Here is a 15,861-nt window from a genome sequence, read left to right on the forward strand (position 1 = left end):
AAATCTTTCTTGGGTTGTCCGTCTCGTTCAGGGGGAAATGTTGCCGGCCTGGCTTGGCCGATTAGAACGTTCAACAATATGGCTGTGGATTTAGACCTTTTCAGCCCATGACTTATCCGCATTATTCCGAGCGTGCTTTGGCTCTTTGACCTCATTGTCGCTCTGTGATTCATTGCCTCTGAGTTCGAGGATCTCCTTTTGCCCTGATTGAATGCCTCAGGCATCCAGCGCAATCCTGGCTCTCTGTGATTGGAGGAATCATACTGCGGGTCCGATCGGCCTGAGGCTCCCCTTGGCCAATCAGATGGATCTTCCCCAGGCACCCGCCGGCTGCCTGAGAGTGGGTTTCCTTTTCGGGAAATGACCCAGGCATCAAGGACGCCACAACGGGAAGCTGCCTGGCGCGCTCAACAACCTGTGTTCATCCGAATCAACAGAACTCGAGATTGCAAGAGTTTAAGAATGCGTCCTTCCAGGGGCCCTTTTCATCACTCCTCATTCAAACCAAGCGTTTTCACAACTCAATTCTCAGCATTCGTCCATTGCAACGATCATCCATTGTCTTTCTCAATCTCTCGCCGAGCAACCATGGCCGCATCGTACACCCTCCCCACTGTCCCCACGAAGCACTCCACCTTCATCGATTACATCAACTCTCATCCTCAAGAGTCAATCCCCGATCTTGTGCGACCATACAACGAGTACGATGCAGTCCTTCGCAAGATCTACGCCCAGCAACCATCCCACCCCGCGGTCGCAGACAACCTCCTCAATGTGGTGCCGCTGTTCGATGCCAATGGCTCGGCCGATCTTCGGATTCGCGCACGTGATCTGTCTGCGGAGCCGGAGGAGCTCAAGGCCAAGTATCTGATGCCGCTGAAAGACGAGGATCGAAAAGCGAACGGGTCTCCAGCGGTGGTGTCCTCCTTCAAGCAGTTCCAGACAAACTTCAACCTGTTCTCTGAGAGTGCGCTGAGCGATCTCGACTGGAGCAATGTGGTTGCAGCGGGAAGTGCGGTGACCACGTCTTTATTGCCCGTTCCCGAGGAGTACCGCGACTCGAAACGCGGCCTGCGCGAATTCTACCATGAGAAATTTGCTCCGGCCTCGGATGTCGATCTGTTCTTGCATGGGTTGACGGAGGAACAAGCCATCGAGAAGATCAAGCAGATCGAAACCCGCATCAAGGACTCGATCCTGGCTGAAACTTCCACCATTCGCACAAAGAATGCCATTACGATCGTGTCGCAGTATCCCACACGCCATGTTCAAATCGTCCTTCGGATCTACAAGTCCATCGCCGAGATCTTGACCGGCTTTGACGTCGACTGCTCGTGCGCAGCGTACGATGGTCGCCAGGTGTATCTGGCACCGCGTGCCGTTGGTGCGTTTGTCACCCAAATCAACCATGTGGATCTTTCCAGACGGTCGCCGTCGTACGAGAATCGCCTTTCAAAGTACGCTCGCCGAGGATTCGAAGTGTTCTGGCCATCGTTGGACCGCTCCAAGATTGATCCGGTATGGTCTGTGACCGAACATCGCGAGTGATACTGACGCAGACAGACGATTTTTGAGCGCAGCTTCACCCGGACGCTCGGCCTTGCCCGTCTTTTGGTGCTGGAGAAGCTCCCGAAGCCTTCCGACCGGGATGCATACATCGACAAGCGGCGTAGAGAGCGAGGTCGACCGGTTCCCATGCGGATCTCAAAGCAGCTCCGAGGAAACATCAAGAATGACTGGGATGACGAAGTGCCTGAATGGGTGGATGAGGAGGATGTGTCCGACTACCATACCTTTGTGAGCAATGCCTTGTTGGACGGCCGGCCGAATGCTAATCGCAGCTAGACCATTCCTTATGGCGAAAAATTCCACGCTCGGAAGATCGAGAAGCTGCTCTACACCAAGGATTTGCTTCTCAATGCGGAATGGAACAAACCCAAAGACCGCGACGTCCACCTTCATCGGCATCCAGCTTTCTTCGGCAACGTTGAAGATGTGATCGAGGATTGCTGTGGCTTTTGTCCTGTCCCCGTCACTTCCGAGGAGAAGGAATTGGCCGCGGAGGAGAGCAAGATCTATGTTTCGGGCAGAATCAAGTTCCTCCAGGACAACCCCGGCCGCCAGGAGATTGGCAGTTTCCACCCTATCACCGAAACCGATTGGACCGGTCAGTGCTCTCTGGTTTTACGGGGTCCGAGGTTGCTAACTTGGACAGAAATGGCATACGTCGGAAACACAGCAGGCCTGTGTCAAGCGATCGTCGACGATGACTTGGAAGGCGTGAAGCAGTGGCTGTCACACGACTTGGACGTGAACCGTCGCGATTTTACCGGTCGCACTCCGCTGCATCTGGCGGTCATGACCTCCACCCCCGAAATCGTTCGGTGTCTCGTGGACCACGGAGCTCGTTTGATCGCCCGACTGGCGGACGGGCGAACGGCCTTACATCTCGCCGCGGCTCGCGGCCATGTCAAGATGATCAGGATCTTGCTGACGAAGAGCGAGGAAAATGAGGAGGAGGAAGCTCGCAAAGAGCAGGCTCGCAAGGAAGCCTCATCCAAGGAAGAGGCCAAGGAAGAGGCCAAGGATGGCGGGCGCCACGTGGAGGAAGATGCCGAGCTCATCAGCCGTCATTCCGAGGAGAGCGAGGCCGATGCTCAGTCTTTTGCCACCGGTTCTTTCGTCAAAGTCAAGGATGCGCAGGATACTGCACGGGGATCGGTGCCCGATGATTCGAACGACCAGGACCCTGACGTCTACGACATCAATGTGATCGCTTGGGACAGTCATGCCTCCCCGCTGCATCTTGCGATCGTGAACGGCCACGTCGCTGCTGTTGAGGAACTGGTATCCTCTTTCGGCGCCGATGTGCTTCTGCCGGTCAAATTGCTGCACGAGTATAACAACAGCCCGCGAGCTGCCATCATCACGCTGGTCTTGGCTCTTCAACTGCCAATCGAGCAAGCGAAGGCGATGACGACGAAGCTGCTGCAACTGGGCGCCTCGCCTGCACAGGCAGACCTTGATCAGAAGACGGCCGTGGCACACATTGCGGCTTCTCCGAAATACACTGAGTTGCTGGACACGTACCTGCAGCATGACCGTCCCGCAGTCGAACGGACGATCAACTACATCGCCACTAGTGGTTGGCGATTCAACCCCAATGCCGAGTCTGCGCTGACAACCGCCATCAAATCGGGGAATGTCGTCGGAGCCTTGAAGTTGCTGGAAGCACATGCGAGCCCAACTATCGCCTTTGACGAATTCATCAAGTCAGCACAGGTGCACATCGATGGAATACGGAACGACACCTCCGATCAAGTGAAGAGAAACTTCGATGCCGGCGTGACCCAGCCTATTTTATTGAGTGTCATCAAAGAACAGCCATCCGTGGCCCTGGAGCTTCTGGCCCGAGGCGCAGATCCCAATACACTGACTACACAAGGGTACAGGCTGCAGCATGACTCCCACGCGAGAACCTACCAGCACGGCGAATCACTGCTGGACTGTGTGCGGGGAAAGCTGAAGGCTCTGCGTGCGTACAAGCCCGAGACTCACACCCTGTTGCCGCCCAAACCCTTGGAGCACGAGGACAGCTACTATCTTGCGCCCTTCAAAGTAGATACATACCGGCTGTGGACGGCAAAGGCCGCTCTCCGCAGTGCGCACTCCCGTGATGAATCAGAGCAGAAACTCTACGACAACGACGTGAAGAGTGCAGCGAACCGCAAGGGGGTCGAGGAGAAGAAGGCGGCCGTGCAACTGGCTCTCAGTGAGTTTGAGAAGCTCGAGAAGGAGTTACTTGCCAGGGGGGCCAAGGCGTTCAAGGAGCTGTTTCCAGACATTGAAATGTCTTCCGATAACCGACGGAATAATTACCCATCCGCCGTCATCAAGCCTGGTCCATTCAAGGTGACCTTTGACTTCAGGAGACCGGATCTCAACGACATCACCCGGGAGGGTTATATCCAATTGTAAGTGCTCAATCGATTCCTTCTGTGTGCTGCAGTGTTCGCTTGTGCTGACTGTGTTTAGGTTTGAGGCAGCGTGGCGTGGTGATCTCGAGACGATCAGATCACTCACCCTCGGGACGTGGGGTCCAGACAAGCACAGACCGCCGCTGGAGATTGCAACGAAAGACCAGAGAAACTTCGACCCGTTCAGCATCGCCGTCCTTCGTGGACATTTGGATGTGGCGAAGGCGATTATCGCTATTGCTCAAGTGCAGTACAAGCCTCAGGACCAGCAAGAAAATGCGCGGTATAGGCTGCGAACCACAGTCAACAATGACGATGATTCTTCCTGCGACGAGAGAGAGGACGATAGTGACGAGCTCGATATCGAGAGGCAGATCCTGGATGAAGAATTCACTATCGACAACATTGGCGAGGTCAAGACGCAGGTCGAGAGCAAGGTCTCGCCTCTTTCTCTCTTGAAGGACAGTTGTCCGGTGGAAGGTTTTACAGGGACATCCCTACCGGATGGGCAAAAGCCTCTCAATCTTGTCCAGTACGCAATCTGGAAGGATGATGTTGAGCTTCTGGTCTTCCTACTGGACCTCGGCCGGGAGCTGTCTGCGAAGTCCGGAAGCTCCGAGCAGACTATCTTCACGGTGGGAAAGTGGGATCTTACCATGGCAATGCAGCTGGGGCGACTCGGTTGCCTGGCAGAACTCATCAAACGTACTGGGGCTGGCATTCAATTGGACAAGCTGGCGGAGCAGAGCGGAGTGGAGATCAAGGACAAGCCCAAATACTACCAGGGACTGTCGATTCACGGCAAGAAGCGAGCGGATTGGGCGGCTGCAGGTCGCGGCATCCTTCCCGTGAAGCCTGAGGAGGAGCAACCTCCCCTCCTGGTTGCTGCCCGGCAAGGAAACCTCGAAGCAGTGGAGTGGTTCTTGGGAACTGCACCGGGCCGTTACTATCTTGAGTTTGCTGAGGCACACAAGCACGATAAGCGCATCAAGAGGCTCGCGATGGGAAAGCTGGGTGTCGAGCGTTCCATTACAAACAGTTTGAATTGCAGACGTAGGTTCCCTTCATGGTGTGGTGGCGGTGTTGTTACCAGTGATGCTAACTGCCAATAGGTGATCTTGTCCTCCATTGTGCCCTTTTCGCAAAGCCAACGGTCGAGTCGGAACGACTGGTCAAGTACTTGGTTCAGCATCTCCCTCACTGTCTTGAGGTCAAGTCCGTGGACGGATACACCCCCTTGATGATTGCATTCTCGCTTCTGCGTCCTACTTATGCCAAAATCCTGATCGAAGCTGGGGCCGACCAGACCGTGCGCGATAAGAAAGGCAGCAACATCCTTCATCTTCTGTTCTGCGGTGTCACCTCCCCCTCGGACGAAAAGCTGAATGACCTCCAGAAAATGCTCGAACTGGTTGATCCGTCGTTGATTTGCTCCCTGCTCACAGAGCGTTCGTCATATGGTCCCGGCTCGCTGACACCCTTGGCAATGTGGATGGTGCGGGCCTTGAGCACCGCGAATACCTACTCCGTCTACTACAATGGAAACAACCGCGAAGGCGAGAACCAAATGAAAGCCCTTTGGACGATCTTGAACTTTGCCGAAAGTACCGGGCAGAAGCATCTCGAGCTGTTGGACGGGGCTGGCAACACCGTTGTGCACGATGCCGTGCGGTGCCAGCTCCTTCAGACACTGGAGATCTTGCTCGAACGCCGTCCGGATCTCCTCCACCGCGAGAACGCCTCTGGATCTACGCCTGCTGAACTCGCCGAGGCCGCGTGGGTCACTGAGGTTACATCCAACCCTCCCGGATCGCAGCATCGACACAGGTACATCTACGCCAGCAATCAGTATGGAGACAGCCTTGTGCAACGTCGGCCCGAGTCCTTTGTCGAGAAGGACGACGAAGCCCCAACGATGAAACGGAAGATCTACGACTTCTGCCGTGACAAGGCTGAGACTTTGGAAGGACCCAATGCCAAGCGGAGATTGGTCACTTTGTTCGAGGCCAATGAAGTCGCGAGAAGATTGGCTGCAAAGGATCCGCAGGAGACTCGGTACGTTGGCCGTGCGGCGAGGCGGAGACGATGGAACGAGCAGAACGAAAGAGAGTTTGGTGACGAAGTTCGGGAATGGCTTCCGGATGTGTATCAGCAGTAGGGTTGACTCGAATTTCGGGGGTTGTCTTTCTCTTGCATGGTAGTTAATATATCTTTGACAGTATCCGTCTTCCGGTTCATTGAAAGCTATTTACGGTCTCGGAGAACCTACACTTCAGTTCTCAAGACGGAGACGTACCATGTAGCTTGACAAATTCATAAAGACAGCGGTCGACGAGAAGCATGGTGAAATATGTTCCTCGCGTGACGCCGGATTTCCCCAACTCAGCAAAGGAAGTTGTAGCGACCATGATTTCTCCCCCGCCAGTAGTTGCACGAGGGATCCCGCATAGATTGTGCACCTCGATTCCTCCTCATCAAGCATCCGAATGGCCACTATATATCTCGATGGAATTATGCGACGACCGAGGACATCATGGCAAAATGTACCCCTGTTGCACGAACATAACAGAAAAGGAGGTCAGCCCGGGAAATAACTGAGGGATGTGACAGGTAAGAGACAATCAAACGCTGCACAGAAGGAGAATGCCATTTCCCTTGTCACCCGACTGTCATTCCTCGGTTGGTTGGCAGCCCAAAGCCGATCGATCGGCTTCTTGAGAACGGACTGATGGAGACATCGCCAACAATGAAGATCTGTAGCCACATTCGTATGAGGATCCGTCTTCATCTTTACAGCAGCCGAGTAGCAAGAACGACTCGCTCATGAACGAGGTGCATTAAAAAGAAAAGGGAAAAAAAATATCCGTCAGCGATAGGACTCGAACCTATGCGGCCGAAGCCAAGTGATTTCTAATCACTCCCCTTAACCACTCGGGCACACTGACTGAAGATGGAAGAAGGGTCCATTGATTGTTCTATGGAGCAATACCACTGGTCAGAGAGATCAAGGTGCATGATCCGACTCCGTTCATCATGCTTTGGTCATGCCTGAAAAAACTGGCATTAACAACGACAGTCCACGTGATGGCTAGGCCCAATCAGGCACAACTTGAGCCTCATGGAAATCATCGCGATCAACAGTGCCACGAACCGACGACAACCCTGCACTGCAGGACGAACTACGCAAGATGGCTTCCGACGGCCTCGACGCGGGTCCGCCTCCAAACTCAAGCCTCCTCGACCTCCCCTTCAACATCCAAAAGCTCCGCGCACAATTCTTCGCCCTCGACGCGCCGCTGACCATGACCCTCTCCGAATTCCACGCCTCCTGGCGCTTCCTCGACAACATGTACGTGAAGAACCAGACCCGCCGCACGGAAACCCGTATTACCGAATACTACTGGTGCCGACTCTGGCGGAAAACAGCCCATCAGTCGCGGGTCGCGCCCGAGGAGCGCAAGCGCAAGCGGACGATCCGCGAGGCGGTCGGGTGTCCCTGCCGCGTGAAAGCGGTCACCGAGGGTGCCATGATTACGTTTTCCCGTCTCGCGGGCGGACACAACCACGAGTACTCCGCGCTGGAGTACAAGGTGACCTCGGGGGTGCGGGAGCTGGCAGCCAAAGAGGTGAGCAAGGGGTACAAGCCGAGTGAGATTGCGCAGATCTTGAAGAGCAAAGGGAACGGGAACGCGGAGACCCTGCTGGCGGCTGGTGGGAGCGGGTTGAAACTGAAAGATATCCGCAATGCGATGCAGTCGCGGCGACGGTCGATGCCGCCGGAGCGCCAGAGGCCGGAAACGGCGATGGATGAGCGGGAGGCTAGGGCGGCGGCGTTGCGGGGGGAGCGGATCCGCGAGGTCCTGGATAACTTGCATCGGAAATACCATGAGCTGGAGACGTTGACGGCCCAGTGGCCTGCGCAGGCGCGGGACCAAGCGATAGATAGTTGGACCCGGGAGCTGGATGAGCGGACGCGGGTGCTGCGGCGGGAGTCACTGGACCAGGCCATGGATCGGGTACGGCCCCCGTTCCAGAGGGCCTTGATAGTGGTCCAGCCTACAATGGGAGGGCAAACTCCGACTGCAGCACCTCAATCCGGCCCGGTTGATCCTGCTGGCACCGTAGGCCCCGTAGGTCCAGTAGGGAATCGCGTAGAAGAGGAAACCGCGGAGTAATTATGATACACTATCTTTACTGTACATGTAGCCACTTGAGATCGTGACCCTCTGAAAAACTATCTACAGCGTTAGGCGTTATTCGCACACGAGAAACTGGCACTACTGGGGTCGTCGTGCAGGGCCTTGCCCGAGACATAAAGCCCCAGACCACACTGTCAAGATAATCAGCGATTGTTTCGTGGAACGTCCAGCAGGGACTTACAATGCAGCATGCGATGCCCATGATGAAAACGTTGAGGATAGTCAGCGCAGTCTTCATCGGAGTCGAGAAGAAACGGCCCTTGTTGAGATACAGCCAGAAAAGGGCGCTGAATCCGTCTGCAATCGTCAGCCAGACATCCACATCGATGGAAAGAAACTTACAGGTAAACCAGCTGGCAAAAAGCGACGCCTGCATCATCATCATCAGCTTGACCCCAAACGACCCAGCAAGGACACCTACCACCAGACTCAACAGATTGTTGAACACCGGGATAGCCTCGGCAATAATCCACGCAACGATCCAAGTCGCCAGCCCAATCAGCACCCATGAACCTGTCGCAACAAGATCTCGCTTGTGCATTCGGTCGCTGTGGCGCCACATTCGCACGTAGATGTACTTGCATGCGACGTGGCCGTTCACCACGCCTCCGATGATGATCTACTCATCATCAGCTGGATCCTGCGAGGGCGTCCAAAATACTTACCGTCGGCAAGGCGATTCCGTAAGCCACCTTCTTCACGATCGGACTGGCCGAGCCAAGCGCAGGGGATGTAACATCGTCCCCGGCGTAGCAGTAGATCACCACAGAGGCGACAATATACAAGCATGTGTCGATACCTTGTAGCAGGAAGAGCGACTTGGGGTAGTCGCGGGGGTTTTTCAGTTCGGCCATGAAGCCGAAGAAGGCGACGTGGCCGGCTGTTTCGTCAGTGACCATCCATTACTGAGACAGAGAAGGAGAAAAAAAGCCATACAGAATGAGAAGACGATATTGCAGACCGCAAGAAAAGCCTCGTATAAACTGGTATCAACGGTGGCATTGACTCCGCCGTGCCATGGACGTTGGATACCAACGGCAATCATGACGATCAGAACAGCCGAAAAGACGCTGATGAATGCTACCAACTGTCAGTGACATTCTATCTCGTCAAGAGACATACGCACAAGCCACGGAGAGAAACGAGACCTTGGCCAGCGTCCGCGGCAAACACAGCACAAACGAAATGACCAAGGCAACCACTCCAAAGACGATCGAGCACGTCCCATGATCGGTAATCGAGTTCATGGCGACGGTAAAAGTCAGAATATGGCTCGCCATGATGAAGACAACGAGGAGCAATTGGCCTGTTCCGAAGAGCTCCCGGCCAAAACTGCCCAGGATGACTTCGCCCGCATCTGCACTGCTGTGGACGTGAGGATAACGCCATTTGAACTGGCCAATAGTGTAGCCGGTGTAGGTGGACATCAGACCAAGCGCCACGAGGAGAATGACGGCTCTATACTCGTTAGAATGGTCTTCGTAGGCAATGGATGGACTCACGGAACGAGGCCCAAGGCAGCCACCACCGCCGGCAGGGAGAGGATACCCAGCGACACCGTCTCTGCAACCATGACTGCTCTCAATCAGCTATGTTCTCTCAGTCATGACGGCATACTCACGAAAACCACATTGCCTACGCGGGTCAGCAGCAGTCCAGCTAGTTCATGACGACAAACTCACCACCAACTCAAGGTCTTGTACTTCACCTCGGCATACTCCTCGTCCCCGAACGCATCCTGATACTCTGGTTTCGAGTCCTGCTTCTCATAGTCACGCTCGCCGTCTGAGGCGGGCTCGGCATGTACACGATCCGTGTCCATATCAGTTGAAGGGCCTGGTCGAGCGGCTCCCGGACGAGTGGAGCTGAATGCAGATTTTTCACTGTCGAAATCCTACGATCTCACTCATACAATGCAATGCAATCACGAAACAGGTGTCAAGGCAAGGCCTGGATGTTCGCCGTCGTCCCAGATAGTGTCACCAACAACACTTGATACGGACAGGGTCAAGCTGCACGCTCCGGACTTCCAACAGCGAAACAAAACTGGGACAGCATCGCGATGAGTCAACGGCCAACACCTCGGTCTGGGGCCCAGTTCGGAGCTCCATAACCATTCCTCGCGACAGCCGTTGATATTGGTATATGTTACCTAATGCCGAGAGATCTCAGATCCCAGCGAGGACAATTGATCCATTCTTGAAATTGCCGACCAATCACAGGAAGTAAACGAGCGGATATAAACAGTCTGATTGGCTGAACAGAGATTTCTAGCTGAAAGTGGAACCTGGCTGCTGCTGGACAGCCAATGAGAATCATTCCCGCTGTCGATCTTCCTCTGCCATGTGTTTTCCTCATAGGGAAATCAGGGACGACTGCCATCAATTGCAAGAATAACGGAGGGAACTATCGCTACGAGGTGGTTATAGAACGGTCATCTCAAGTATTGAACACCAGACTCAAACAATGGGACAGATATGGCCAGGAACTAAACTGAAGGGCAACAGCACAAGATTGTCGAGAAAATATACTTCGCCTTCCCAATCCAACCTCCGACATCCCTAATAATAATCGTATAGCTGCCTCTGCGGAGGCACATCTTTCCTAAGCAAATACTTCTTAACATACCACGGCAGCATCGCACAGTAGTGATTGATATGCTTAGTCGTCGGAACCGAAAAGACCTGATCCAGCTCCTCAAGCGACAGAGCCTTGGTCTCCGGCAGACAGAAATAACAGAAGATCCAGCCGAAGAAGTTCCACGCCGCGTACCAGCCAAATGCGCCGGTGGGGGTGAACGATTTGTTGAGCGACGGCCAGGTCAGCGAGACGATGAAGTTGAAACCCCACGTTGTGGCCGTTGCGAAGGACATGCCGATGTCTCGGATGTAGAGGGGCTGGCATTATCAGTACATACTGCACTTTGATTGAGAAGGGAGACGAGACGTACAAAAGCTTCGGCAGAGTAGGTGAATGGCACCGGCCCTTCGCCGGGCGAGTAGACGATCATGAACAGGTATATCCCAGTCGCCACGCAGGCTGTCCGAGGGGTTTGATCGGGTATGTAGAACGAGAAGCCGGTGAAGAGCAGGAATAAACACATCAGCGGGAATGTGGTCAGCAGCAGATTCCGTCGGCCAAAGGTGTCGATCGTGTATACGGCTGGCAGGGCGAAGATCCAGTTGGTGATGCCGCATCCGAGAGAAGTGACGAGGGCCATACGCGTGTCGAAACCGGCCTCGCGGAACATCGACGAGGAATAGTACATGATGGCATTGACACCGCAGAACTACGCCAGTTAGAGCTTGATGATGGGGTGAGAAGAATGTTGACCTGCCTGCTGCATGAACATGACGAAGAAAGACGACTGCGCCGCACGGCGGTTCCGCGGGATGGTGAACATCTCGCGGAACAGATTCTTGCCCTCGCGGAGCTTCTCCTCCACCTGCAAGGCAGCATGGATATAGTACAGGTCCCTCGCGGCTTGGAACGAGGACGGGCGGAATTTGCAGAGTGCCTTGTACGCATCCTCGTAGCGGTTGCGCATCATGTACCACCTAGGCGACTCAGGACAAAAGTAGACCTGCATGCAGACAAAGAAGGGACTGAATGCAAGATCGTCAGCACATGCATATGCAATCGAATGGCATACTTACGGAATGGCCGTCGACCCTAGCATCAATCGCCAGTTGAACCCCGGGATCGTGGGATGCGACACATCCATAAACGCAACAGAGGCAATATACCCCAGCATAATGCCAAACGCCGTCCACATCTGCCACATCATAACCAGAGCACCGCGGATATTCGCCGGGGAGCACTCGGCGCCATACACCGGGGTGGTGGTGGATTTGGCGCCCACCGCAAACCCCAGAAGAAAACGGCCGAGCAGCAAATTCCACCAGGTATGCGCGGCTGCCATCCAGAACGAGGAGGCAAAGGAGATAAAGCAGGAGATAAAGATGCATCCGCGGCGACCAAACCAGCGATTCAGAGGTGCTGTCGTCCAGCATCCGATGACGGCAGAGCAGAGATAGGGGGCGCCGTTCAGGAGGCCTTGGAGCCAACTGTCGGTGACATTAAATTCCGCAAAGTAGAACCTGCTCTGCTTAGCATAGCTCAGATGGGGAATGCAAGAGTACGTACTCCTGTGCACCGTTGACGGCAGTCTGATCCATTCCCTGCACGATAGCAGATCCAGCACAGAGGACTGACGTGGTGAGTTGATTTCAATGCAACAGGAGGATCGCGAGGAAAGCATACTCGTCATGAAATACATCATAAATGGCTGGCTCCACCGATGCGTCTTCTCTCGTCGAAGTAGTTCTTTCTCGCTCTCCACCAACTCGTCCATCTGCTCAAACGCTCTTGGATCTTGCGCGACGAGAGCACCCTTTCGGAGATCATCGAGAATATGCTCAAGGTTTTTCTCCTTCGCGAAAGCCTCGACGTCACTTAGAAGCTGTTCTCGACTCAACCCTGCAAGAGGATTCTTGAGTTTAGTGCTGGTCGTGGTACTTTTGTCCATATCGCGAGCCCACGCCCGAGCAGTAGCCGCATCTCCCTCTTGCTTCTCGATAGATATAGAAGACCCATGGTGGGAGAGAGTTGGAGCCTCAGGGTCGGAAGTCTTCTCCCCCATGATGGCAGACAGGCAGCAGAAGTTCTGGACGAAGTGGGTATGCTTCACAGAATATCGGCCAGCGAACAAACGAGGAGATCAGAGGAGAGAAAATCTGGAGAAGAGACGGGGGAAGTGGGGGTCGCCTTTTATGCTTTTGAACGCCTTAGACGCCCCTCTGCAAACAAGGATATTCGCCGGATAAACAGCCCCTCGGGCTATTACAATCTCCCGCTCGATGTGCGGCTTCCCCGTCTCTGACTCAGTCTCCAGTATCTACTAGACACATCTCCAGACTCACTGACCGCAAGCGTCTCAGCCAAGACTAGCGGGGTCAGAACAAAGAGCGGATGGCGTAGATGGCTGACTAGCAGGATCTTTGGCGTGGGGTTGAGGCGGCACCTCATGCGAGACAGGCAGAGCCAAGGCAAAAGGAGCAGGGACACAATGACGATGATTGACCCCATGTCACCTCGTGGATGCGACGCTGAAGCGGCTTTGGTCAGCAGAGCCATGGCTGGAGGACATGGCGCGATGCCAACGGAACTACCTTTTAACCTCGCTGGTCAACAATAGCCACGAGGAAATAGAACGGGAGGTCTGTTGGACCACAGAGACAATTGAGGAAGTGGGAGGATCAGCATGAGCAGACCTCGGCATACTTGGCGCCGAGACCGGAACAGCCAGTGAGGGAGGAAAGGCCGGCGGAGGCCAAGCGGTGCGGTGCCCGAGATCGTCAAGAATGATGCAATTGGGTGGGAGCCAAGGGTCTAGGCGTGGAGTGGCCTGTGGGATAGACTCACAGAGAGATCGTAGAACGTTGTCCGGCCGAAAATCCTCCTCTTCGCCCCCAAGTTACTTCCCCAAAGTATTAGTCACCGACACTGACGCCTGTTGAATGGGGAGCTCTTGCGTGCGGCAGACTGACTCGTCATCCTTGAAAGCTGATTTTGATAGTGAGAGATATTACCAGCATGAAGACAGGCTACAGATTGAGGACGCCTACAGAGAAATGTGGAGGGGAAATACGCAACGGAAAGAGGAGCGTGAGCTGAGTATCCGACGGCCGACCCAGGCACGTTGGGAAGGCCTGTTTCAAAAGCTGTTGAACTTGTTGCACAAGGGCCCAGAAGGAATCTCCCAAGAAGAGCCGCCGCCCTGCTTCTCAGATGACGAGTCCGTGCAATCAAGGCTCACTAAAAACTAGGTATCTGTAATTGACTTAGACTCGAGCCTAGATAATTATAATTTAGGCGTTGTAGTCTCCTATATCGTGGCCTGTCTCGAAGGGCAATCGGGACAAAGACAATGGCATCCCCTGTCATGGGAAAGAATAGATCAAACAGATTCAAAGACCCTGAAAGGCGACGCTTTTTCCGAGATCCAGCCAAACCAGGGATCCGCAGTGAGGAGCGTTATATCCTCCCGGTTCAAGGTCACACCGATATCCCAATCCCCATCGGCGCGTTTTGGCTTAATGGTGCAAACGGCATCGGGGCGCATGTACGGTAGCAAATCAATCCCTTCTGGATGTCCAAGGAACGGGCCGAAGTCATGCTCGTAGACCTTCATATGACGGATGCTGCTCACAAAAACATGAGGACCGGGGCCAGAATCGGAATGACTCGAAGGTGAGAAGGTCCCACGGATGTACTGGTCGTTGACGGTGTGAAGTCGTGCCCGTAGAATACCTGCCACCTGGCTAAGCAGAGGAGCAAGAAGTCTGCACAAATGTTGGTCATCATTGTCCGGACCAGGATTCCTCCAGTCGAGCTCTTCGAGAGGGAGAGTCTCCTTTGGGAGCACAACACAGTTCCCCAGGTAGGTGTCTGGAACAGGGTTGTTGAGCCGTTTGCGGACATCCACAGCCCTGGTAAGGTTTGAAGTGATGGTATTTTGACCATCTTTCAGGCTGCGTCGTCGGACACGACTCAAGGATATCCAGAGAAACGCAGTGACAATATCATCGCATGAGATGTCCAGGATCGTTTGACCGCCGCCTTTATTATCACGCAACAAGCCCCGCACGCAGTCCCTCAACCGTTGAACCTTGGAGGCTGAAAAACAGAAGTCGACATCAACGAGCGAAGAGTCATGGTGTTCGTCCTCGCCGAGAGCGGGAGGACCATCAGTTTCTGTCTCTGTTTCCGTGATGGTACTCGACGGGCTCGTCCAGAAATCCGCCAGAATAGCCCTCGTAGCTGCCTCTGCAGCAGGAGCAGTTGGCAGTTGACGAGCCGTTCCGGGATTTACTTCCGCCTGGCAGCATATAGACAGAGCCTCAATCATTTTGCCAACGCCAGTGCCATCGATCGCCATATGGTTGACCCAGAGGACCAGTATGATCCCATCCGCGAGAACATTGATCTGGAACCTTACGATCGGGGTACCGGCAAGAGAGCAAAGCCCACGGGGGGCTAGAATGAGTGACTCGTCGCGGATATAATCTCCACAGAATTGACTGCGACATTTGGGTTTGGAGGGGAGACGAAGGTTCGGGAAATGTCGAACGACATAAAGTGGCGGTGAACTGCCGCGGGTGGTCGGAGGGAGAGAATGAACTTCCATTCTCTTCCCTTTCTGAATGACTTGTCCAGTGAGAAAGGGCAGATGAGAGACAAGACGGTCCAAGCCGGCGCACAACGTTGGAACAGCATCGTCAGGGCAAGAGACGCGAAATGACAGCGCACATCCGCCGTAGAAGACGGAGAAGAGATGATCGAAGGGAGTGAGCTGATATGGCTCAAAGGGGATAGCTCGAGTCATTTCGCGAGCAGAGGATGCCAGACTAATTTCTTATTGTAAAGTGAACTAAAGTATAGTTGATTGAGGTGTATGGAGGGATTCAGAGTATCGGGTGGCTTGACACGAGGTTAGAGGCGTGATAGAGATTCCTAGGGGTTTCCTTGATTTAAAGAAATCGAAACACTCTGCTGGAGATAAGCAGTCACCTCCACTTGATTTTGTAACTGCAGGCACACTCAGAAATAACTAGAGATTTTACCGGCAAATATGCAATAAGAAACAAATAGGACACCAGCCTCCAGAGTAGCGGTACATAGTA

At 54.1% G+C, this 15,861-nt stretch overlaps 5 protein-coding genes across 5 annotated transcripts; 2 read left to right on the forward strand and 3 right to left on the reverse strand.

The window, feature by feature from the left end:
* Nucleotides 1–588: 588 nt before the first annotated feature.
* CDV56_102969 (ankyrin repeat protein) lies at nt 589–6,135 on the forward strand (the record flags this gene model as incomplete). The annotated part of the gene is made up of 6 exons (XM_026756588.1): nt 589–1,518; nt 1,564–1,797; nt 1,846–2,167; nt 2,216–3,974; nt 4,036–5,030; nt 5,090–6,135. 6 exons carry the CDS (start codon nt 589–591, stop codon nt 6,133–6,135), a joined length of 5,286 nt encoding a protein of 1,761 aa, XP_026612887.1.
* Nucleotides 6,136–7,165: 1,030 nt separating this feature from the next.
* Nucleotides 7,166–8,152, forward strand: CDV56_103685 (uncharacterized protein; the record flags this gene model as incomplete). Its single annotated transcript, XM_026757304.1, has 1 exon — nt 7,166–8,152. The coding sequence occupies one exon, from the start codon at nt 7,166–7,168 to the stop codon at nt 8,150–8,152; it is 987 nt and encodes a 328-aa protein (XP_026612888.1).
* A 71-nt stretch (nt 8,153–8,223) lies between these two features.
* On the reverse strand, nt 8,224–11,444 carry CDV56_103801 (uncharacterized protein; the record flags this gene model as incomplete). The annotated part of the gene is made up of 11 exons (XM_026757420.1): nt 8,224–8,307; nt 8,358–8,473; nt 8,519–8,795; nt 8,842–9,056; nt 9,113–9,256; nt 9,303–9,634; nt 9,679–9,751; nt 9,798–9,811; nt 9,859–10,041; nt 10,805–11,073; nt 11,127–11,444. 11 exons carry the CDS (start codon nt 11,442–11,444, stop codon nt 8,224–8,226), a joined length of 2,025 nt encoding a protein of 674 aa, XP_026612889.1.
* Nucleotides 11,445–11,474: 30 nt separating this feature from the next.
* CDV56_104119 (uncharacterized protein) lies at nt 11,475–12,818 on the reverse strand (the record flags this gene model as incomplete). Its single annotated transcript, XM_026757738.1, has 4 exons — nt 11,475–11,781; nt 11,833–12,276; nt 12,323–12,386; nt 12,440–12,818. 4 exons carry the CDS (start codon nt 12,816–12,818, stop codon nt 11,475–11,477), a joined length of 1,194 nt encoding a protein of 397 aa, XP_026612890.1.
* A 1,317-nt stretch (nt 12,819–14,135) lies between these two features.
* CDV56_104387 (uncharacterized protein) lies at nt 14,136–15,563 on the reverse strand (the record flags this gene model as incomplete). Its single annotated transcript, XM_026758006.1, has 1 exon — nt 14,136–15,563. One exon carries the CDS (start codon nt 15,561–15,563, stop codon nt 14,136–14,138), a length of 1,428 nt encoding a protein of 475 aa, XP_026612891.1.
* Between the last annotated feature and the right edge of the window lie 298 nt (nt 15,564–15,861).

Source organism: Aspergillus thermomutatus (genome assembly GCF_002237265.1).
Source record: "Aspergillus thermomutatus strain HMR AF 39 chromosome Unknown NODE_151, whole genome shotgun sequence".
In the NCBI taxonomy this organism is placed as follows: domain Eukaryota; kingdom Fungi; phylum Ascomycota; class Eurotiomycetes; order Eurotiales; family Aspergillaceae; genus Aspergillus; species Aspergillus thermomutatus.